Genomic DNA, 24,108 nt, shown 5'->3' on the forward strand with positions numbered 1-24,108 from the left:
CTGTGTAATTCAAGAAAAGTGTGTAGCATTTTACTATATTCTGCTAGATTAGCTGTGCAACATAACGGTTCAGTTTCTGGATAGTCTTTGTTCATACGCATCCCTGTGTGTTTTAAGAAAATGCTCCATTCATGTTCTGAGAGCTCACAAGATAATCTTTATTATTGAGAGAGCCATTTATATACACAGAAGCAAGTGATGGAGAAATGAAGACCAGGGTGGGATATTTATGCTGCATTTTCCTCCATTCTCTTTTTCCTCAAGTTCAGTCTTCTCTCTCTCTCATACTCTTTCATCCTCATCACATAGCTGCAAAGAAGAAGAGAAACTCAATAAGACAAGCATATTTTTAAAAAATTAACCGAAACAAATTTTGAGCAAGCTAAAAATCACTTTTTGCATAACTGGTTATCACCACAGAATGAAACGTGATCATTTGCTTTATATAACAGTTGTAGAAATATTTAAAAAGACACTATCAAAACAGAGGACTTTAGTAATAAAATAAATCATTTTAAAATGTATTGTTTTAATAATTAATATAAATTATTTTAACTTTTAAAATTTGTAAAGATAAAAAAAAATGTAAGAAAAAATCATATTTATTCAGGGAAATGTTAAAAACTCTGCTCATCTAAATAATGAATCTAGCGGATTTACAATTTTGTTCAAGCCAAATTTAATAGAATTACTCTGGGAACCAAATATGCTTTCAAAGTCAGATTTTTCAAGCCTGAGGATCCAGCAGCGATCTGCTGAGGATGAAATCAGAGAAAAACATCTTAATGGAGAACCAGTGCCTGCATCTGCAGTAGAGCAGTTACATGAGTGACTGTGTGTTGAGGCAGATTTCTTACTCCTGATGTTCACAGTAGTCCCAGTCGTGTCTCTCGTGTTTGCAGGCTAGGAAGTTGGGGAAATTGTCTCTCTTGCACTTGAGGAGTTTGAGCAGGTAGTGTGCGCAGTAATCGCGCTGCTCCACCGGCAGCATGGCCAGGTTCATCTGCTCACGCGTCGCCACCATTACTAACAACACCAAGAAAAGATCAATCACCAACTACAAACGATACATCACGTTCACCCTCCTATTACACTGCAGAGTGAACTAGGTATGACAGGTCAATTCAAGCACTGGAGTCAAAGGGTGAAGTTTTCAAAAAACCTTTTAAAAAAATAAATTATATATATATACACACACACACACTAAATGATTTAAATTGCAAATACAGATTCCATCCATTTATACACAGTGTTGACAAATTAATAAATTTATGTGATGCATATTTGTCAGTCATTCATACATACAAGAAACAGGTAATATTTCTGTAACAGTACTAATAAACTGAATGCGTTTTAAATACACATCAACCACAGTTATATATTTATCATCAATAAATCTGATATTTCAATTTCATATTTCACCTGAATATTGTTTGTCCAACAATTAGCCATATTTTAACCATGTTCACATTTTTTTAATTAAGAAATGTTATTGTTTTCACAATGAACAGACTGGTGCTGATTCTAAGCAATTTGAATAACTGTAATTTGAAGCTACAATTATTTGAATAAAATAAAACAAACGCATGCGCATATATACATATACACACACACACATTTTAAGTTTATTTTGAATTTAGAAATATTACCATGTTCTGACAAATATGCATCAGTTTACTACTTTATGTTAAAACTGCAATCCAAATAGAAGTAAATGCCAGAGGTGGGACTTTCAAGTCACAAGCAAGTCTTCAAGTCAAATCCCAAGTCCTCAAAGGGTTAAAGTTAATGAGATAATTAAGTGACTAATTAAATGAAGATTGTGCATTAGTAATGAACACCTGCTGTTAACAATCAACATCACTGAAGAAAAGAGAAACACAAGAACTACCGCTGACTTTAAGCATAGCCTTGGATGAAATCATCTGGAAAAAAAAAAAAAAATTGCCACCATAATTGTGGTCAGTATTTGCTTCAGTTTGGTCTTGAGCCTTTTAGCAGTTTTGCTAAATTTCCTTTTAAACAATTGCATTATTGTTTCACAGCAAACATTTGTGCAATGCAGAAACAAATCTTGAACTAGCAGATAACTTATGCTTTTGATGATTGTGATCTTGATTTAAATTTCTTGATTATTCTTTAAAAAAAAGAGAGAACTCTCATTACACAAATGCCAGCATAATGCTTCATTATTAAGAAAAAAAGACACGTTAGGATTAGGCATTTAGCCATGAACATTTATCATATGATCCTCAACAGTGGTGAATATAATTATTCATACTGCAGTGCATTATGGGAGTTTTTCATGTATTGCAACATGAAGCATTCTGTTGATTGTCACCATTGTAGAGATTCATATGCTGGTTCTTGATATCTGTGTGTGTCTAAAAAGCGCAAACTTCAAATTTCTATGTGTTACACAGATTTAAAATTAATTTTCTGTAAATATTACTGCAGTACTTTTTGTTGGCTGTAGTTTCACTGGGATGATTATTTAAAACCTAAACATATGAAAACAAACAAACAGAAAATTATTTTAAATATAATCAGACCAGCTCATTGTGACTATATGTCCTTTGTATGTCACTGTTCTCTCTTCCACAACACTACATACATAGCTACAGAGAAAGATCAAGCACAGCTAGTCAAGGGTCAAGAGCACAACTAAATCAAACACTGATCTCCATGATGGTGGCATCATTTTAACCAATAAAACATCAACATCTGATCCTCTGTAATATTCAATAACAGCAGGTGTTCATCACTAATGCACAATCATCATTTAATTAGTCACTTAATTATCTAATTAACTTTAACCCTTTGAGGACTTGGGATATGACTTGAAGACTTGCTTGTGACTTGAAAGTCCCACCTCTGGTAAATGCTATGTTTTTAAGAGAAAGATTTATACAATTTAAATAAATCTTAAATTTGGTCCTTTTTTCCCCGCATAAACTGCTTAGATTAGCCTTAAAAAGTTAGTCATCCAATACGTTTTCTTCAAGACTTGTCAGAACTTTTTAAAGTCAGTAACAAAAAGGTAGACTGGCCCAATTTAAATCAGTTAAGACAGACTGATTACCTTGCTGCTAGTTAATCAGACTAGTTATGACAGTGCAAACATGCTGTTCGTGTTTATGCGAAATCTACAAGAGCACAGGTGACAACTTTCCACTAAATAGACACCAAACTAAACGGACACATTAAGGGCATGTTTTTGTTGAAGCCTGTCTAAGTTCAGAGTCACTCTGAGGACCTGAAGACCCGCGGGTCATATCTACAGACTAAAACAAGTCTGAAGTGACGGATAAAGTTTGAAATGCGCTGCTGATCGTGTAGTTGAGCGGTGTCGGGTCACCTCTCTCCTTCCGCTCAGGGAAGCCCAGCTGCGGGTCATAAGCAGACGGCTGCCTCGGGTCCGGCGTCGCGTCTCTTTCCGTGATGTAACTCCGCACGAGGTGTGACCCCATCCTGATCTCACCGCTGACAGCAAAGACAACTTGACGTCCAACTACTGAGAATAATCTATTATAATGCAGAAATCAAATCAATTCTGCACACTGCCATTCGGTCACCTCCAGAAACCCTCTGATGTTTCCGGTCTGCGCCGGAAGTAAACACGCGCAACGAGTAACACAGTCCTGAACGCCCTCGACACTAATTAATCAGTTCCGCCTCGAGTCTGCGTAAAGGCTGTCAAAAGTTTAAAATCAAAATCAGTAAAACCAGTCGCTGATATTGCTGCTTTCATAATGAATTAGCTTAAGATTTTAATTTATATATCAATATAACATATTTTCCGCTTCTCTCGTTAATAAAATGCAGTAAAATCGCAGTTGAAGTACATTAATATTTGATTTCCTAGTCAGAGACATTAACATTAAACAAACAAAGAAACAAAAACTTATGGCTTTCATTAAATACAATTAGTGAAGCGAATCAAATATGCGCAAATATAAAACTTCCAAACAGAATGGCATATTAATAGAATTGACGTCTTGTTTTCTTCTCGAGCGCTATTTATTTCCGCTGGAATCGGAGAGTGAACGAAAGCCCGCCAGACAGAGATTCAAAAACTAACGGTCAGTCAACTTACTCTGATTCATTTCATTTATTTGAGGCATTAATGCGCGTATTTATGTTTCTTAAATTATTAATAACATTGTCAGTTAAACAGAACTGGATTGAAAGTAATGTGGAACCGAAATGTTTACTAAAGTGGATTCATGTGTCTGCGAATTTGTTTTGTGGTAAGTTATGAAGCTAATATTTACTTAAAATAATTAGGTTAATTGAACGTTTGGGTTAAGTTTGAAAATTAACTTTTTGGCCAAATGTATGGCTGGGCACATATCCCTTACCAAAAAGTAGTATACTTCAAGTTTATTTTATTAAGTATACTTAAGTATAGTTCAAGTATATTTAGACTTTTTGTAAGTATAAGTCAAGTATACTTAAGTGTAATTTTATTTTTATTTTTTTTATGTGCATAAAAAGTAAACTAAAAGCATACTTTCCTATTTTTATTTTAAAAGAAGTATACTAATAGCACACTTGAATAAACTTCTTTTTCGTAAGGGATGGGTCAAACTTTCACCATGTGGCTCATCACAGTTTCACTGAAAACTGCTTAAAACCAAGGTTGCCGTCACTGTATAGTATTTTTTTTGCACTTGTATCTTTATTTGTGCATCTTTGAAGTTCATGATTGTTTATTAATGGGGATGTTGTGTTTATCTAGGACACGCTTCAACGACATATATTTGTAATGTGCATCTATGTCCTTATTTTTAATCTTAATTGTCAATCATTAAATGTAAATCGATAAGAAATGTGATGTATATACGAAAAAAAAAGTGTATAAGCTAATTTAATTAAGTGATGTTACACAGAGCTGTAATCTTTTGTATTTTCTACATTTCTTCGTAGGAAACCACACACACACACACACACACACACACACACACACACACACACACACACACACACACACACACACACACACACACACACACACACACACACACAGTGTGGTTCACTATCCTTGTGGGGACTCTCCATAATGGTTTTTATACTGTACAAACTGTATTTTTTGTCACCTCACACCAACCCTAGACTTATACCTACCCCTCACAGAAAACTTTCTGCATTTTTACAATCTCAAAAAACTAATTCTGTATGATTTATAAGCTTTTGTATCCATGGGGACCTCAATTGAGTCCCCATGAGTTTGTGTGTATTCAGGTTTAAGTCCCCACCAGTAAAGAAAAACGTGTACACACACACACACACACACACACACAGACTCTCTCTCTCTCTCTTTCTCTCTCTCTCTCTCACACACACACACACACACACACACACATTTACATTACATTTAGTCATTTAGCAGATGCTTTGACTTACAAATGAGGACAATGGAAGCAATCAAAATCAACAAGGCAGCAATGATATGCAAGTCTCCGTTAGCTTAATGCAGTTTTTAGTTTCTATTTTAGTAAATAGATAAAATAGAAAAAGATTAGCGCAAGCTAGTGTTATAAGGCCTTTTGTTTCTTTTTTTTTTTTAAAGAATAGAACTAGAATAGAGAGTGCTAGAGTTAGAGGGTCAAATAAAGATGGAAGAAATGTGTTTTTAGCCGATTGTGTTTTCAAACAGCATTCCAAGCTTGTAACACATGATGTTTGTATATTATTTTTTTAATTTAATTATAAGAATATCCTAGATTATTTATTTTTAATTTTATTTCAAATAAAAGGAAAACAAAGTGATTTGAATCCAGACAGCTCTAAAAGATTTTAGAATAGTTCTCTGCATCCTTCTGAAGGCACTCTGACTGTGTTTGCGGTGTTGATCACGTTGACCATTCAAATATTATTAATCAAACAAACAAAATATTTAGCGTACTGTCTGTGGAAAAATATCATCAGTGATTGATTAGCCTATGTTTATTTCTTGTAGACTTTATTACTAAGCAATGCAACTTGCTGAAATATCCACAACGGATGCACATCAAAGTTGCGTTCGTTACTATAGCAACAGTAGACTCACTACGCATTGTGTTTTAAAAATCAAACAATCATTGTAAAAAAATCAAAAACAACTCTTATGTCGAGATCACGAGAAAATTAAGTCATGATCACGAGAAAACAAGAAAGAAAAATAATCATATTCCATTGCCCCTTAAAACTTCCATACTTCTATAGCAAGAGGGACATGACATTTTTTTTTTGGTACAGTCAGGCACGCATTTCACATCAACACATATATTTAAGAACATCATCTTATAATTTAATATAAGAATAATAGGCATTCAATTAAATTTCTCTGGCAGGACTGTAAGAGATTAATATTGTTATTGATTGATTATTCTTCATTATTCATAATCATAATGTGCCGATTCCAGTTGAAAGTGAATTTAATTTCTTCTCTCACTGTCGCACACACCAGGTGTTGGGCTGGAAGAAGACACTTGACTTTGATTACTGATAGAGATCATCATCTCCCTCATCTCTGAACTGACCCCCAGACCCTTGGCCTGACCCCTGACCTCCACCTGACTGAGGTGCTGTAGGAAACCTGCCGATGAGAGACAATTTACTTAACAAAATGAGGTATGACGTGGTATGAGGTACTAGTGATTTGTGTGTTTATTTGATTGAGTACCTGAAGTTCCCAAATCCACGGCTTTGCTGAAGAGTCTGAGCAAACATCTCATACTTCCGTATGTCATTATCACTGACAGAGCGACGGGCAAATCTCATGGCTTCCTCAAAATGATCCTTCCTGATCTCAGGCACCGGGTCATAATCATCATCCTGGAAACAGGTATGAAGGTATGAAGTCACCAAGATACATGTTCCTTTTTTATTTTTTTTATTTTTTTTTTTTTTAGAGTAAATATACAATACATTACAGAAAGATCTGTATTAGTCTTTTTTTTTTAATAACCCAAATATTATAAAATATTCAGTCCAGTGTTAAGACATCATTATAAAGCTGACAGTTCTAATCTATCATAAATGTGAGGAAAACATGTGCTACTCAACATGAGACAAAAGGCAGTGATTTATAATTAGTAGTATGATGTCTGACCTTTGATTAGTGAGACTGAAAAGAAGGGAAAAAAAACACCTGGTATATTTTAGCATATTCTTCTTTAAGCTTGTGTGTTCAGGAACCAGGACTAAACCATTCTCTTTAAATTTGTGTCCAACCCACCATGGTGCAGTGGATTCCCTTAAGCAAAGAAAATGTATTTCCTTATATTTTATTTGTATGTTTATTATATTATTTGATTTTATATTGAATTGTATATATAATAATATATTGTGTTAATATATTACAATATATTGAATAATACATAAGGAATTGTCGCTTTCATATATCGAAACATACATAACAATATATTTAATTATATATTATAATATAATTTTATGTTCAGGAATACACTAAATAACATATGGATATACATGTCTTAACATATGGTACTGCATGTGTATAGATATATTAGATTTTATAATTATTTACATTATATTTGTTTCATATTTTCATATATAGCTAGTTAACAACAGCACAAGCACACCTGCATGTATTAAAGTATTTAGCAAAGAAATGATCACTGTGCCGAAGAGAGCACAGCCTTTACTTTTTAAATAATATAGTCTTAATGGTGTTCAGCTAGTCATCAACCTGACCCCAAAAACTAGAAATCTGCTGTAACTCATTCGTGAATTTTTGTGTACATGCATTCATATTTATATGGGAACATGTATATGTGCTATTTTGGTCTTCATTTCTAAATATTTGTATATGTATCAATATATTGCCACACATGGCCAATGCATATATTGCAAAATTTTGAAAAATATAAGTACTAGTTTCCCATATATGGAAATGTATTATGTAATATATCACATTAGATCCCCATGTACACACTAACCATAGCAGTCTCTTTCTTGGCTTGGCGCTGTCTCTCAGCACGGATCTCTGCTTCTATGGATTCTCTTATAGCAAGCTTACAGGCCCTCTGACAGATCTCAGTCAGGTCTGCTCCTGAGAATCCCTCTGTTATACGGGACAGATATGCCAGGTCTACGTCCTGAAAAACACACAAAAAAGCACACAGTTAGAAGGTGGTTTTATGTGGAGATGCATGTACGTATGTCTTAGGTTTTGTGTGAATGACCTTAGCGATAGGGGACTTGCGGAGGTTGGCGCGCAGGATGGCCGAGCGGGAGGCCATGTCAGGTAGAGGGATGTAAATCAATTGATCCAAACGTCCAGGCCTCAGGATTGCAGGATCAATGATATCAGGCCTAAGAGTGAAAGACAGGACTCTGAGAACATCTCCTCCTCACTTTATACACTGCCAACAAATGCAAGCACAAATGAGTTTTTGTCACCTGTTGGTGGCACCAATGATAAAGACGTTCTTCTTATTGGTCATTCCATCCATTTCTGTCAAGATCTGGTTGATGACCCTGTCAGCCGCACCTCCTGCATCTCCAGCCCCGCCACCTCGTGCTTTAGCAATAGAGTCCAGCTCATCAAAGAACAGAATGCATGGGGCCGCCTGCCGTGCCTGAGACCACAACAACAAAAGCAATCTGTGATATATATATATATATATATATATATCAGAATGAGATCTGGTTTGAACAGTCCCACAATTAAAATGCACTCTTACACCTTCTAAATGAGGTTCATAATGCTTTTATGAATGGAACATGAAAACCTCCTTTTGAGATAGTGGGTTAAAACACATTTGGCCACACTGCAGTGTAAATAATAATATGTCTAAATTCTATTTAAAACGTCACATTTGTATCACACAAAAAAAAAAAAAGTTTGGAAGAAAGAAATTGCATATTTGATGTATTAATAAGCTGTGAAATAGTTTTTCTTATTTTTTTTCTTTTATAAAGATAGTGTTACTTTAATTCAGCAAGGATGTACACAATTGATCAAAAATGACAGCTGAGATAATTATAATGTTACAAAAGATTTTTATTTTGAATTAATGCTGTTTTTCAAACTTTCTGTTCAAAGAAAAAAAAAACACTTTCTATACTTCATTAAACAGTACAGTCATTTTCAACTGTAAAAATGATAAGACATACACTAAAAACACTGGAGTAAACTGGTGAAAATTCAGCTTTGCCATCACAGGAATATGTCTTGGATGTTAAAACCAGGTGTAAAAAGTGTGATAGTCATTGACAGTAGTTTGTTCACCTTGTCGAACACATCTCTGACATTTGCCTCTGATTCACCAAACCACATGGTGAGCAGCTCTGGGCCTGAAATCAGTACAAAATATTGAATAGATTACACAAAAGTGCACTCATGCTCCACCTGCCTTTTTTTATAACTTCAGTTTCTCTCACACACACATACCTTTAATAGACACAAAGTTAGCCTGGCACTCATTGGCAATGGCTTTGGCTAGTAGGGTTTTGCCGCATCCAGGTGGACCATAGAACAAAACCCCTCGAGATGGAGTCATCCCAAACTTCAGAAATTTATCAGGATACTCCACGGGATACTTAATAGAGAGAGAAAAAGTGAGTGAGAGAGAGTGAATGACCATTTTGTATGTGTATGTGTGTGTTTGTGGTTTTACCTGGACAAGCTCCTGTAACTCTCGCTTCACCTCATCAAGTCCTCCAATGTCCTCCCAGTTTACCTGAGGAACCTCCACCAACGTCTCCCTCAGAGCAGATGGGTTACTCTGACTTAGAGCCCACTGGAAGTGCAGAAAACAATAGATATAATTCCCAAAGGAGAGCAAAATCACTTTAATATTTCAATGGTTTCTCCTAGACAGGAATAATAGTAAAAATTGAAGAATTTTTCTGTAGAGTAATGCTTCTCAGATTGTAGAAGGGATTTCAGCAATGTTTCATGCGCAGCTATAATTGAGAGACAGAAGGGTTTTGCATAGTTGCACAACAGCTTTCATCTCTCAGTCCAAGTGTATGTAATACATCACAATGCATAATCTAATATTTGAAGAATTTGTCAAAGCCAATAGCCTCATAGGCAGCACTCCAATACAGCATCAAATATGATAAAAAAGATTAATCATTGTTTACATTTTTTCTGAATACTTTTGGGAGCAACATCTGAGCAATATATTTGCCCTCTGGAATGGAAAATATTTAAAAATGAAAGCATAATCTGTGTTTGTGAAATGCTGAAGCTGACTTTGAAGTCATCCATGGTGACGGCCAGTGAGTTGAGAAGGTCTGCGTCGATGCTGTCGTCCTCCAGATCAATTAAGATCATCTTTTTGCGGATGGCCTGCAGCGCTGCCTCTGAACACAAAGCAGCCAGATCTGCTCCCACGTGCCCGTGTGTTTCAGCAGAGATCTACCATAAACAGAAACGTCCAGTTATAAAATATCTGACATGACTCAGCCCCTCCATCACTCTCATCGTTCCCACCTTTTCCAGGTCCACATCGTCCGACAGTTTCATGTTCTTGGTGTGAATTTGTAAAATTTCCAGCCTGCCGGTGGAATCAGGGATGCCAATGTCAATCTCTCGATCAAAACGACCTACAACACAACATTTACAACTGACCTTTCTGTAGAAAGTATATTTTGACGGATTCATTTGTTGAAGCATATTGCTCTCAGCGTGAATGTTATGAATGTGCACATGTTCGCACCAAAACGCCGAAGAGCAGGATCCACACTGTTGGGTCTGTTTGTGGCTGCCATAACTACAACATGAACGCGTTGTTTCAGGCCATCCATCAGTGTGAGCAGCTGAGAGACGATCCTCCGCTCAACCTCACCATGAGTCTACAGACACGGCATGACCGTCAAACCAATGACAAACACCAGACTGTATATAGTTCCGTAACATACCTGCTTCTCTTTCTCTTCTCCTTACCTTCTCTCGTTTCGGAGCAATTGCATCCAGCTCATCGATGAAGATGATAGCAGGGGCATTTTTCTCGGCCTCCTCGAAAGCTTTTCTCAGGTTGCTCTCAGACTCCCCTGCCAGTTTACTCATGATTTCAGGACCTCGGATACAAAAGCAATGGCATTAAGCACAGGAAATGCAATACTGAAATACAGCAGTTATTGATATTTGATATTTGGCACAACGATACAATATGATATGCCAGATCTTCATCTGTTTGACTTTTCAAGGTAAATACATGAAGTGAATTGGATGTCAGTGTAAAAAATATCAATAAGCAGCTTTCAGTTGCATTCTGTAGTAGAGTTTTAGTGTTTACAGGCATCCGTTATTGCAGGGCAACCAACAGTCACAACAGTTTCAGACTGTGGCTGTCAAGTGTGCGTATGCACCATTGATGAGAAAGAAGAAAGCTCCCGTCTCATTAGCAACAGCACGAGCCACCAGCGTCTTGCCCGTCCCGGGTGGACCGTACAGCAGAATTCCTCTCGGAGGCTGAGGAACACAAGTGTGAGTGATTTTCTTTATTTATAATTGTTCGTATAAAATGCAAAGGTCTAGTTAAGTAAGAAAATAGAGAGATACTGTAAATTGTAAGATGTGTGTAGTGATTCTTGCCTTCACTCCGATGGCTTTGAAGAGGCCGGGGTGCCTGAGAGGCAGCTCCACCATCTCTTTAATCTGAGCCAGCTGTTTACGACAACCCCCGATGTCATCATACCCGATGTCATTCAGGCTCTCCTCCTCATCCTGACACCATCAACATATGACATCATGACGCGGTGCAGACGTTGAAATGGAGAAACTGTACAAGTATGATGAAATCACACGTACCTCTCGTTTGATTGGTTCTCCTTCACAGTGGACGATGGTATCCGGGGCAACGATGCAGTGTGGGGTGGGGTCTGTTTCTATGACTTTAAACTCCACTGCTCTCATGCCTCCTCTGACCAGGAATATATCACCTGCAGAAAGCATAAAAGTAAACAAACTCTTGTGAATTTTGGTACATTGTAAAATATAATGCATAGACTAGTGTGTGTGTGTGTGTTCTCAACTACTGTTGTCCGTTGCAGTATTGCTAAGCAAAACTTAATCTATTGAAAATATTATCTGCATTATATCTTTAATTGAGATAAAGCGATCATAAAATGAAACTAAATATTAGATGAAAAATCTAAACTTGCAGTTACTAAAAGTAAAACTAATAAAAATGCCATGAGACAAGAAAATAAATAAAACTAAAATGAAAGCTAATAATATTAATAAATACTAGAATAGTATATAAATAACACTGATGTGTTGCAGTGCTACATTGTATTCCATTGGCAGATAATTTGGACAATATTTTAAGATAACTGGCGCTGATTGAAAACTGTGCCTGCTTGACTGATTAACAAAGCCCCTTTAAATGGATTAAGCTTTTTGGTAAGTAGTGCAGAATAATAACATGTCGTAAAAATAGTACTGTTTTATTCTTTAAAGGAGCCATGTGTAATGTCTGGCAAAAAAATCAAGTCATACTCCACATTCCATACCAGATGGGGGCAGTATGCCTCAATAAAGTGAATTGGTCTACTCTAGAGTAACAAACGAGAAACGGCATAGTCTCTATGCTCCGCCCCTACCTTCACAACAACCCTAGAGCCATAGCCGAAGCCTAAAGGACGTTTTGCCTCCAGAGGAACGTTGGGTGATGTCAAGTGATTTTGAAACATGACATCTTCAAGCTACTCCCCTTCACCTTTACCAGTGAATATGTTCATATTCGTTTTTGTTCATATTACATTTTGAATTGTATATACACATTATTTGAATTAAATTAATTTGACAGACAGCATTCTGTCAACATCATTGGTCAACATCAGACAGCTGATGTTGACCAAGCTAGCGCCAACCAACGTAACCAGAGCTGCCAACTCTCAAGCATTCACCGTGAGACACACGCAATTGACTCTTTTCACACGCTTTCAAAAACTTGACCGCTCTGAATATAGTGAGTGAGTGCGCGCGCGGCCGGGGCGCGCTCTCTCTCTCTCGGGTTCATTATCATCGAAGACATTTCAAGCTTCTTAGGTAATGTTACATTTTAGCATCAGCTTGGTAGAGACGGGCTTTGGGTAGATAACAGGTGAAAACCGGATCGGATCTGTGGGTAAGTTATAGCTAGCTTACTATCAAACGCAGCTACGGTTAGCCATCGCTAACATTAGCACGTTTATCGAACAGCCTTCGATACATTTTCTATGTTATAACTTCCCGAAAAAAATACGCAAACATATAGAACAAACTTCTAGCGAAATACTAACATCATCTTACTTACCAATCCAAAAGAAATGTTGCAAGTTCGGAGTCGAAGCTCATTTCTTTCAAGTCCATCAGTTTGTCTCCAGCGATGGAAAGCAGTGCCGATGTTTACTCTGGTTCGGCTCCTTTTCTTATCGGATTTGATTTGTGATTCCGAGCGCGGTTGGTTGACATCAGCTTCAAGTACGCCCACAAGCCGTGCGAGTTATTCGTGTATTGCAGGTTGGCTGGTGGTTATGTTGCCCGCATATCGCCTCCCATGGCCGAAACTGGTATTACGACACCTGTCGGGGCCGTGGCTAGTAATGCTAATGCTAATTAAGGTTGATATCTCTGCAGCACTATAACTTGACATTTTTTTAATGACATCATCGCCCTTATTTCTTCTCATTCTTTTGATGCGTGTAGGTCATTTTTTGGATATTTTTACCTCAATTTTTACACATGGCACCTTTAAGTCTTCTGTTTTACTAAATTACCAAAAACATTAAACCCTGACTTCTCTACAGACCCCAGCTGTCCAAATGTTCAATCTAATATAGACCTAAATAACAGAATCACACTTAACACTAAACCTAACCCAAATGCAAAACCAAACTCTCGTATTCGTGTATTTAGCACACTGCATAAACATGTGTACCTTTGTGTACAGGACGGTAGGCCTCCAGGAAATACGGCTTTAGAAAAACCTCAAACAGGTTTCCTGTTAGCCCCTCGATCGTGTCATCAATGGGCAGAACATGGATGCGCTTCCCATATTTCACATCTGGACAAGCGTTGATACTATATATATATATACACACATATGCATGAGCATTTCACATGTTACAGACATGATTTTGCTTTACCACTAGCAGCAGATAAGGCCTCTAGTTTTAAATTAATGTATTTAATGATCTTGCTGGGAAATAAGACAGCAGTGAAACCAGATGTCATCACTGCACACCTGATGACGTCACCGAGGCGCACACGCAGGTTGTTGCGGGTCACCCTGTTCATGCGCACACGCTCGTTGCCACATGTGTCATCTGTGAGAATGATGCAGACCGTCTGTCTCCGCTTACGACCGCGTAACACCACCGTGTCTCCACGAAACAGCTGCAGTTCCTCCATTTTAACCTGTAACACTCATGCAGGGATTTACATGCACATGTTTGGGAAACCTGTTTCAAACAATTACTTTTTAAATTTAATTTGGTGCAGCTAGTGATATAAATTACACACTGCAGTTTTATCAGTCAACACTCAACCACACACACACACACGTTTACTTAGCTATCTAAATGGGTAACTTACATAGACGTCTATTGTTTTTATATACAGATAGTTATACACTTTTTAACCTAAACCCACCCCTACCCCTTACATAAAACTTTCTGCATTTTTACAGTTTCAAAGAAACTTTGTTTATTTTTAGACCAGTTTTAGAAATGTGATTTTGTCAGGTTTTGCTCACTTTTGGTAAGTTGGTACACACACAAATAGACAGGTTACCTGTGACAAGCACACAATACTGTTGTCCTCATTGTTGGCTTCATCTACGATGAGTCGATTCGGCCGAACCTTCTGCTTCAGAATAGCAGTGGAGTAATCCTCCGACTTTGGACTGTTCAACACACACACACACACACACACACACACACACACACACACACACACACACACACAGATGTATTATATTAATGCACAATCCAATTTTCCACAACATTAATTGAAGTACATGCATTGTTCTTTATAAATGCCAAGTCAGCACGTGTAAAAGCTTACTGCTGTGGTTTTGCTGCATCCTTTTTCAGAATATATTTATAAACACACCAGAGATATTGAAAATCACTGCATATAAATATTATAATAGACTGTGTAGGAATATTACACTAAACCGCACAGAATGATAACAACAGAATGAAAAAAAAAATCAAATTTATAAAAATAATATTTATTTTTAGCTGACAATTAGTTTCTCTTGAACAGTTCGAGAAACGGACAGAAATAAAAATAGAGTAACATGCACAAATTTTTAAATCTGAAAGTGAATTCAAGGAAACAAACATTCCATAATGACTAACAGATCACCAGTTTATATACATTCAAATACGAAAATATAAAGCAGTTGAGAAAATTATAGCATATTGGGTCATGTCGAGGTTTAAACCCCATTTTATAGTCGTAACTGTGAGTTTTAATGAGGAGATTGAATTATGAAAGCAGTTCTTGGTCGCACTAATGTGAATACAAACCCACACACATACCCTGCTGTCTGGTCTCCTGTTTCTTCATGTGACACTGGTCTGTTTTTAGAGCAAAGTTATGTCTACTGCTAAGATCAAACTACTCAGACAAACACAAACACATACACAGTACTTTTTGAGTTATTAAACGTATTATGAGTCTTATAAAAAAGACACAAACACTGTAACACTCTACAGTGAACTACCAATGCAATGTTTAAGATTTTAAAAAAAAAAAACAATTTTTTAAAGAATCTAACATATTTAGTCTAAAGAAACAAACACACACACACACACGAACCTAAGGCTTAGCAGTTATACTCACTCTGAGGCTCCAGCGGCTGGCATCGCAGGGCAGGTGTTTATCTGAGGAAAAGAGCCAGTTCGGGGACGGAGATGATCAGAAATCAGTCTATCCTTATTCTAGAGGTCAGAAGTCTGGAGTCCAGGTCTAGTCTGTAGTCCTCAGTTCACTGCAGTGCTGTACAAAGTGTGACGCTCTTCCTGCACAGGCTCCATGCCTAGACACTGGACGTCTGAAACCCATCCCCTCACATATAAATAAGTTTCTGTCGCAATAACCCAAGTTGCATGCATATGTACACAAACAGTGAGTAATTATGAATCTTTTTCAGAGTTTTCCTTTGTTTTCGAAAGTGTTTGCCCTTTTTCCCACCCAGATCATTCCAGACATTCCTGTCTTCTTCTAACACACATTCACAAACAGTGCAAAGATTCAGAAACGTTCATCGATGCAGTCATCTGGAAAGTCCTTTTTAATGCAAGTAATCAAAAAGCTTTCCCTTTTTCTCATAAAACAACATAAATGGTGGAATGACATACAGAAACAACTGAGTAAGACTGAAGTTCCTCAAAATGAACACAAATGAAAGCATACTTAGACATTCAATAACTTGCACAATGATTGGACAATGCATTATTCTTTTCGAGTCACTCCCAGCATCTACATTCATCAAGGTGGACGCTGTAACTTATGGCTGTAGGTAAACATATACCCTGATGGCATTTACTATTGTATCCCAGACCAAACATTTCGGTCTCCATGTCACCCTCTGCTGGCAAACCCTGGAACATTTGTAGCTTTTTGTCTTTTTTTTAGACTCGCTGAGAACACAGAAAACAAACTTTTAACAGTTTGTTGACATTCTACTTCATTAATAGTTTCAGAGTAGAAAAGAGAAACTGCAGGCATTATCAACATCGCAGTGAGCTCCAGCTTTCTGTTGCAAGAGGTCTTTAGACTGTAAATCAACCAAAGAACAGCCACGCATTTTAGACAGGTAGTTGTTAACGTTAGAAAAATTAAGATACAATTTTATAAACAAACATACAAAGGAATAAATAAATCAAGAGTTTGAGGAATTCAAGGTGCTACAATTGTCAGGCAAAACAAAGGTTACTCTAATCAGAAATCAGGCTGACCTATTGCACTGAGCAATTTAAACTCATTCAGGGTTTCTTCACGATGGAAATGAACCTGTAACAGAATCAGTAACAGTCCTATTTACAAGTGTGATGGATCCATCTGTATGTGCGATCAGTCCAACGACGCAAAATACTCTGGAGCTAAAGCGCAGGTTAACAAACATCTTAGCAATTCAATGCGTCCCATTTCCACATCTCTTCTCTCACGAGTCAGTTCTTGTCATTTGTTAAATGGACCCTTCCATTATTATTTGATTGTTTTACACAAATAGTTTTCTCAGTTCCCACAATATTCTTCTGATGGGCTGATACGCATATATTTCACAAACTGCTAAGTTCAAGAGCTGCATGGCTTTGGGGCTTTCTGTGCATTTGAGGACATTCAGACACATTCTTCAACTGCTGGTGAAGGAATATGCTTCACAACTTGGACTTCACCTTAAAAAATTGATTGATATTTACAAAAATTAAGCTCAGTTATTAATGGTGATATTCCACACGTCATGGCTGGCAAATCCGAGATTAAAGGTGTCAAAGTCACCTTAAAGGGAGATCCTCTGTGAGATGCGCTGAAGAGATCTGCACAAACATACAAAGTTTTTTTCTGACATAACATTGCAAGATGCAAGAACACTGGAAGGAACATTAGAAGCTCATTTCAGAATGTCAGGAAGGAAGATTCAGTCCATCACTGCGGGAAGACAAGGGTTTCCGTGTCATTGCAAAAGAGTTAATGTCAAGAGCTAATATGCAATCAGAATGTACTTCTTTCAAACTGTAACCAGTTTATTTAACAAAACGTTTTGTGTGCAGTGGAAACCATCCAGCCTTTGTTTGGTTTCAGTAACAAAGTTGAAACCAGTGAGGTCACGAAGAAAAAATGATGCTCTCTCTCTGTTCTCTCTACTGGACTGAATAAGTACTGCAGAAAAAAATACCCACTTGATGAAATGTATTCAGGGTCAAAGGTCACAATCCAAACTCTGGTATCCATCAGAGCAGCATTAACTGAAAAGAACTGCAGTCTTTCCAAAAAAAGAAACTCTTCAGTTTTCTTTGTCCTAAACTCACTCCATGCTTCTGCTTAGTTCAGTTCATTTTACTCTTTTTTTTTTTTTCAGGCCGAAGTTCTTTCCATTACTGGAAGTTCTTTCATGGAATTACTGATTGAAAAAAAAAATTACATTTGTGTGTAAGAAAAAAACAAGTCCTGAACAGTCACACTGAATGTTTTCAAGAATATGCGCATTACTGGGACGAGTAAATATTTGTAGGTATATGTACAGGTGTATTTTGTCATGTACAATGGCTAATATATGTGTGTGTGTGTGTGTGTGTGTGTGTGTGTGTGTGTGTGTATGTGTGTGTGTGTGTATCAGCAGAAAGCTTCGTCATCTTGGAAATGGGTCCTCTGCAGAACCTTCACGTGTCTTTCATAGATCTTTAGGGCGGGACCAAGTCTGATTGACAGGCCTGTCAGCACATCATTCCTTTGCATCAGAAGGAGGGACTTCCCGTCGATCTCCTGTCAGGAACAAAGATTCAGTTACACCTTCTCTCTTAAGTCCAGTGAAGAAGCGTATGAACTCTTCAAGGATCATGCAGTTGTGTTCATCGCACCTGTGTCCTGAAGGCGAGCGCCTGCTCTGGAAATCCAGCCGCGGTGAAGTAGCTGGCCACGTCTGCTACAGTCCAGTCCACCGGGCTCATGTCACCCGTCTCCAACTTCACAAAGCCACCTCTGAGACCACACAGAAAACATGAATGAATATTTATTCATATATATGTATATATATATATATATATATATATATATATATATATATATATATATATATATATATATATTAATATATAAAAATCACATGTATTCTGGAGACACAAAGAAAATTTAATATCATGACTCAAAAGACAATCTTCAGTTTTCATTTCTTTCATTGTGACTCACTTCTGCCGATTCCTGTTAGAAGGTCAGTAGGTTTTTTAAGGACTTTAATTCTTTTTTCCCCAAACAAAGCCTTTTCTCTCTGCTCTACCATCTTTCTCTTGTTTGTGTGGTACTCACATTCCTTCATTCATCCCTCGTTCTTCAGCCGCTCCTGGTGAAGCAGAGGGGGTCAGCAGACAAGACGACACTCCCACTTCCAGCTTACAGCCTGAACCTGATAGACAACACACACAGCTATATAAAACAAAAATACACACACACACATAAAAAACACAACTACAATACAATAACACGGAATAACACAACTATATAAACAAATGTATGAATCTGAATCACAGTTGTATGAAAATAGAAAAGTACAACAAGACAACACTAACAACTATATATATATATGTGTGTGTGTGTGTGTGTGTGTATAGAGAGAGAGAGCGAGAGCATTAAAAGCAAATGTACATAAAATAAAACACAAAAATATGTATATATGGAAACAAATACATACAAAATAACAACATGTAAGACATAACAACAGAATAGTACACACACAGCAATATAAATGAACACACAAACATGAAGAGCAACAGACACAGGGTTAAAGCATTAACTGGCACATAGATACATATGAATATGAACACACTTATTCAGAGAGTAACCAAAAATTTGTTCTAAGAACTTACAGTTTCTTATAGCTATTGACGATGGAGCCTTTACAGTCTCTGACATCACAACCACCTGATCCTAAAGGAGAAAGAGGAAGAAGAGTAGAAAGAGATGCTCTCAGTAAGACTAGGATAAGGGACAATGACAGACAGCAGAACAAAAGATTTTAAATGTGAAGCATATAATCTCTGACACTATTGGCAGCAAATATATATTTAAAAAATGCACATTCAACTGGGATAGGAGAAAGACCTCTGATATTAAAACCTTAAAGGTTTTAAGTAAACTTTGCACTGCCTGTCATTACCTCAATGCTGGGATGTAGCTGATCAAGCGCATCTGTGTTTTTCTCAGGACCAGCATCCTCAGGCTCGACTGACGTTGTCTGCTCTGAAAGTGTGTGTGTGTGAGAGAGAGAGGTTTTAATGCTATCATTTATTGTTATGACACAAGATTTTAAGCATAGTTGTCACACATCTGCAGGGAGCCCATGTCTGTATTCAGCACAAATCCTGCATCACACACTCAAGCACTGAATTCCAGCATTTTGAATAGCAGTTGTGTTGCATACATTTGAGAACACTATTTTAATTGTGGCACAATAAGCTGTGGGACATTTTTTTTTTCTTGGCTACCACATAAAACAAACACAAATATTCGGTAAAAAGCGAAAACAGAACTTGAAACCTCTAGTCCTGCTTGATGCTGCACCTCTGGATACCCTGCACTCGCATCCACCTACCGCCTTCAGAAATACCTACCACCTGAACACCTCTGCTTTAGCTCGAAACAATTCAGATTCTTCATCTGGGTAAAGTCATATTCTAAAAACAATGGCTTTGTTCAGAAAATCTGAGTTTTACAAACTTTTTGGAATTCAGACTCAAACTCTGGGCATCATGTTGACTTTCAGGTTATCACCCATCAGATACTGACTGTCCAAACAAACAGATCTGTTACCATCACTTGCAAAATGACAGGGTGGACCTAAATATCGGGTGCGAAAAACAAATCTGATTTATGTGCAATGTGAACAAACCCTCACATCCGTGCACCTTCTGCACAAAGTCCTCATAATGATTCTTTCATCCTCCACAGCTTTAAAGTATGAGCAAAAATATTTTTATCATTTATAAAAATAATATCTTTGATAAGGGCTGTATTAGGTTAAAACTTTATTCTGAGCAGGGCTGTGAGTCAATAAATTCTACTTCCTGTCTGTCCCTCAGATTTAACTTCCTGTCAGGTGTGGCCAATTTGACTCAAATTCAAACCCAAGAATTGAAAGGGAGCCAATATTTAAACACTGAATGAGTGATTTTTAGCAGAAGTGTGCAGAGATTATGAAAGCATAGATTTGTGTGTAACATTAAAAGGTCATGAATTCTTGTATTGCTCTCCAAGTTTCAATAAATGATGAGTTTTAATGGAGTAAAATGGAAGATAATGGCGAGATTTCATAATTTTATTCTGATTATATTCTTGTATTGCCGATTTTTTTTTTCCAGTACAAAAATCTAGCCATAAAGCAATCCTCAAAACAGCAATGTATATTAAGATATTTGTTCTCAAGAGAATATTTTACACAAGTTTATTTTACTGACAAACTTTTATGAAGTTAATGCTTAAAACAAGAAACCGACTAAAAAATTTAGATTAATATCTATTCTCCATCTTATTCTGAACAGTTTATCTTACCTTAAGCATCTTTAGATGTTTTGATGGAAAATCAGATAAAAATACTAGAAAATGTTTCTTTCGTGAAACAGAGACAGGGCAAGTACCTTCACTTCCACCCACGTCTACTTCCTGCTGTAAGGAGCTCTGGTTTGACGTCTCCAGCGATGAAGAGGACTGGGACTTCCCCTCGGAGGTCAGTGGTGAGTTGGTGCCGTTATCGGTCTCGACCTCCGTGTCAGGTGAGTTTGGGTCAGTGCAAGCTTTGAGACCATCAGAGACGCTCTGGGGAGAATCCTCCGCTGGGACCGCTATGTTTTCCTCTGGCCCACGCTCCTCACTCTCCACCTCCATCCTTTCCTCCTCCTTCACCTCCTCCTGACAAGCAGGAATAGAGACACCCCGTTTCTAATGGACTTCTAACCAACAGTAGTTCTACTGAACACTTTATTTTAGAGATCTCAATGAGGAGAATGGATTTAATGTGACTGTACCTTACATCACATTAGCTGCAAATGTACAGGAACGAGAGAGAAAGAGCTACTCTCGACGCCCCCTCTACGGGAAAAGGCCAAACAGCGGTTACGACGCCCGCAGACTATTTTGTGCGCGACCTCCATCGACTGCAGGATTTCACGAATTGCCCCAAACATCCGCTACAGATTCTCCTGCCAGTGGTTTTTATTAGATTACAACGATTTGATCACGTACTAAGTAACTCAGTGGGGCTCATGATCAATTTGGTCTGTAAGTGAGCGGGACAGTGCTTGAGAAATCTGTTCAAACGCAGAGAGAACGAAACGCGACGAACGCGCGCCGCTCACACTGACTGGATGAGCCGCACAGAAGGGAACTGAGAGGCTTATGGTGCGCTCCGCTCCACTTTCATGGCTCGCCATGCAGCGAATTTCCGCCATCGCAACTGCTTTTACCTCGTTTGACACTGAGCGACGGCTCGCCCGAGAAACAGACCCGAGCCTCGGGTCCCCCTCCCTCTCTTTTACATTTTCCGTGCGTGTCTAACTTATCAGACACCGCCTAGTGAAAAATATCCAGCACAACTTATAACGCAACAATAATCATCGGCCCTGCCTGTGCGATCTTAATAACGATGTCGCGTAGCTCGCGCAGACATCAGCGTTTCATCAGCGCCCTGTCCGCGTCTGATTCTCAACCAGCGCGCTTTTGTGTGATGAGTGTCTATTAGAGCGACGGAACAAGAGAAGCGACGGTGTCTCGCACGCACGCACGCACGCGAGCAGGCAGGCGGCGCACCTTTTGTGTTGAGACGCAGAAGTGAAACAGGGCACGCAGACAGTTGCGTGTCGAGCGGAAAACACAACTGAGGTGTCGGTTCTCCCACCGTTTGCACACAACACGACCTCAACAAGCACAAAAAGCGCGTCTGCCCCAGACACACACAGTTTGGTTGTTCTGGCGCACAGTTGCGCATGAGAAGAGAGCGGAAATCAGATGGTGCGCGGCTGCGCTTTTTTCTTTCTTTCTCTTTTCTCAAAGCGCGATCATTCATTATTTATACGACGACTGCGCAGGACGTGTTGGAAATATTAAGTTACCTTTGTCGCGAGATGTCTGTCCTGCAGTGCGCTCTTCAGGAGCCGCGCGGACGGCTTGGCCGCCCCCATCCCCCTCGCGGGAAGAGCGATGTGGCCCAGGCGGGTCCTGCGGAGCCGACCCCTCTCGATCTCGCGCTCCAGCACCACTTTAACGCGGTTGCGGGTCAGCTTCTCCTCGGGCATCCCTCGCTGTGTGCTGAGGAAGTCGAGGATCTCTTTTAGTCCCGGCGGTGCGTGGCCCCGCGTTGCGGCAGAGCCCCGGTGTCTCTCGGTCAGACTTCGGACCGCGGCAACCAGTCTATCGCCCAGATCTGCGCTGCTCTCGTCCGGAGACTCCGAGCAGCGCGCCCCGGCGCCCTTTGCGCCCACCTTGAGTTTGGGTTTGGGCGACGCGGGGATCTTGTTTCTCGGAAGCGAACCGCTGACGCTCGAGCAAGTTTTCTCTTCTTTCTCTTCATCCTCATCCTCATCTCTGCCCTCGTGGCCAGCGGCGAGCGGCGTGTCTCCTTCGGCCCGTCCGCTCGCGCTCGAGGCATCGCGGTGGAGAGAGGCGCCGCTCGCCCCCGCCTCAGCGACTAATCTCTTGTCTCTCGATGCACTTGCTTTCACGCTCCCGGCGGAGTGGCCCGTTGCGCCACAACTCACAAAACTGTTTCCGCTAGGTAGGGGTAAAACCTTGTCTTCCTTTTCGAGAGTGGAGGGCGAGGTTTGAGGCAGGGGGTCTGAACACGGACTCACCCCGGGGTCCTCGGGCTCCTTGTCCTCGCACTCCTCTTGGTCCGTGAGGCTGAGCGCGCTGTCGCCGTTGTGACTGAAGCTGGCGTGTTTGTCGTGTTCACCGAGCGACTCGCCGCTGCCGGTGGTTTGCTCCGTTCTCTTTCTGCATTTTCTTTGCACTTTAGCAGCGTTCCGGTACGAAATGGACCCCTTGTAGCTAACTTTCAGCACAGTTTGCTCTTGGATCAGTTTTTCTAGTTCAGCCCTGGTTTTGTCCGGGTCTGAGCCGTGTCTTCTTCGGACCATTCGGCAGATCCTTTCCAGGTCCGGCCGGGCTTTTCTCGAGCGCAGGGAGTCGATGGTTTCTAGGATCCATTCTCGGTATTTCGGCTCCGACATGTTGCAGCACTGGTTCCGTTGGCTTGGGCCGAGCGCCTCTCTCTCGCCTCCGAAGTGATCCGCTCCGAGCCCGGCTGGGAATGAAGCGGAAGCCTCGCTCTACGCCTGCGTTTACACCACTATGCGCGCTTAAGGTGGACTACTTTCCGAAGAGAATCATCCGCTGCGCTCTGCGCCTATGCGAGGCGCTTATTTAAGGTGGTATTGCGGAGTTAC

The 24,108-nt window shown here is 39.2% G+C and overlaps 3 protein-coding genes and 1 long non-coding RNA gene across 5 annotated transcripts; 1 reads left to right on the forward strand and 3 right to left on the reverse strand.

The window, feature by feature from the left end:
• Positions 1-134: 134 nt before the first annotated feature.
• Positions 135-3,625, reverse strand: ndufb7 (NADH:ubiquinone oxidoreductase subunit B7). The gene is made up of 3 exons (XM_019080853.2): positions 3,359-3,625; positions 858-1,026; positions 135-309 (listed from the first exon to the last, which is right to left on the reverse strand). Exons 1-3 carry the CDS (start codon positions 3,468-3,470, stop codon positions 228-230), a joined length of 363 nt encoding a protein of 120 aa, XP_018936398.1. The 5' UTR covers positions 3,471-3,625; the 3' UTR covers positions 135-227.
• A 62-nt stretch (positions 3,626-3,687) lies between these two features.
• LOC122146351 lies at positions 3,688-18,433 on the forward strand. Its single transcript, XR_006160927.1, has 4 exons — positions 3,688-4,082; positions 4,170-4,250; positions 6,452-6,615; positions 18,300-18,433. It is a non-coding gene; the product is annotated as an uncharacterized LOC122146351 (long non-coding RNA).
• zgc:136908 lies at positions 5,732-16,003 on the reverse strand. Its single transcript, XM_042764334.1, has 19 exons — positions 15,797-16,003; positions 14,738-14,849; positions 14,190-14,362; positions 13,884-14,026; positions 11,771-11,901; positions 11,555-11,686; positions 11,329-11,431; positions 10,904-11,037; positions 10,677-10,812; positions 10,451-10,563; positions 10,211-10,375; positions 9,627-9,749; positions 9,401-9,548; positions 9,239-9,303; positions 8,407-8,585; positions 8,190-8,319; positions 7,944-8,102; positions 6,668-6,819; positions 5,732-6,580 (listed from the first exon to the last, which is right to left on the reverse strand). The coding sequence occupies exons 1-19, from the start codon at positions 15,817-15,819 to the stop codon at positions 6,484-6,486; spliced, it is 2,418 nt and encodes an 805-aa protein (XP_042620268.1). The 5' UTR covers positions 15,820-16,003; the 3' UTR covers positions 5,732-6,483.
• samd1b (sterile alpha motif domain containing 1b) lies at positions 16,230-24,057 on the reverse strand. 2 transcript variants are annotated; one of them, XM_042764344.1, is made up of 7 exons: positions 22,777-24,040; positions 21,307-21,577; positions 19,830-19,912; positions 19,540-19,600; positions 18,983-19,079; positions 18,538-18,658; positions 16,230-18,442 (listed from the first exon to the last, which is right to left on the reverse strand). In XM_042764344.1, the coding sequence occupies exons 1-7, from the start codon at positions 23,890-23,892 to the stop codon at positions 18,293-18,295; spliced, it is 1,899 nt and encodes a 632-aa protein (XP_042620278.1). In that variant the 5' UTR covers positions 23,893-24,040; the 3' UTR covers positions 16,230-18,292. The 2 variants fall into 2 exon arrangements, with proteins under 2 accessions (XP_042620278.1, XP_042620287.1); XM_042764353.1 differs by lacking the exons at positions 16,230-18,442; positions 18,538-18,658; positions 18,983-19,079 and adding an exon at positions 19,148-19,244 and having other exon boundaries at positions 22,777-24,057.
• Positions 24,058-24,108: the final 51 nt, after the last annotated feature.

The sequence above is a fragment of the Cyprinus carpio genome, chromosome A1 (genome assembly GCF_018340385.1).
Source record: "Cyprinus carpio isolate SPL01 chromosome A1, ASM1834038v1, whole genome shotgun sequence".
Classification (NCBI taxonomy): domain Eukaryota; kingdom Metazoa; phylum Chordata; class Actinopteri; order Cypriniformes; family Cyprinidae; genus Cyprinus; species Cyprinus carpio.

Excerpts from the sequence above, each read along its gene's own strand:
- ndufb7 (XM_019080853.2), bottom strand. The coding sequence starts at position 3,470 with ATGGGGTCACACCTCGTGCGGAGTTACATCACGGAAAGAGACGCGACG. Across the intron at positions 1,027-3,358 it reads CCCTGAGCGGAAGGAGAGAG|TAATGGTGGCGACGCGTGAG; the intron begins GTGACCCGACAC and ends TGGTGTTGTTAG. Across the intron at positions 310-857 it reads GACTACTGTGAACATCAGGA|CTATGTGATGAGGATGAAAG; the intron begins GTAAGAAATCTG and ends TCTTCTTTGCAG.
- zgc:136908 (XM_042764334.1), bottom strand. The coding sequence starts at position 15,819 with ATGCCAGCCGCTGGAGCCTCAGA. Across the intron at positions 10,376-10,450 it reads ACGATGTGGACCTGGAAAAG|ATCTCTGCTGAAACACACGG; the intron begins GTGGGAACGATG and ends TGTTTATGGTAG. Across the intron at positions 8,320-8,406 it reads ATCATTGGTGCCACCAACAG|GCCTGATATCATTGATCCTG; the intron begins GTGACAAAAACT and ends TTTCACTCTTAG.
- samd1b (XM_042764344.1), bottom strand. The coding sequence starts at position 23,892 with ATGTCGGAGCCGAAATACCGAGAATGGATCCTAGAAACCATCGACTCC. Across the intron at positions 19,913-21,306 it reads AGACGTGGGTGGAAGTGAAG|AGCAGACAACGTCAGTCGAG; the intron begins GTACTTGCCCTG and ends ACACACTTTCAG. Across the intron at positions 19,080-19,539 it reads GTCAATAGCTATAAGAAACT|GTTCAGGCTGTAAGCTGGAA; the intron begins GTAAGTTCTTAG and ends GTTGTCTATCAG.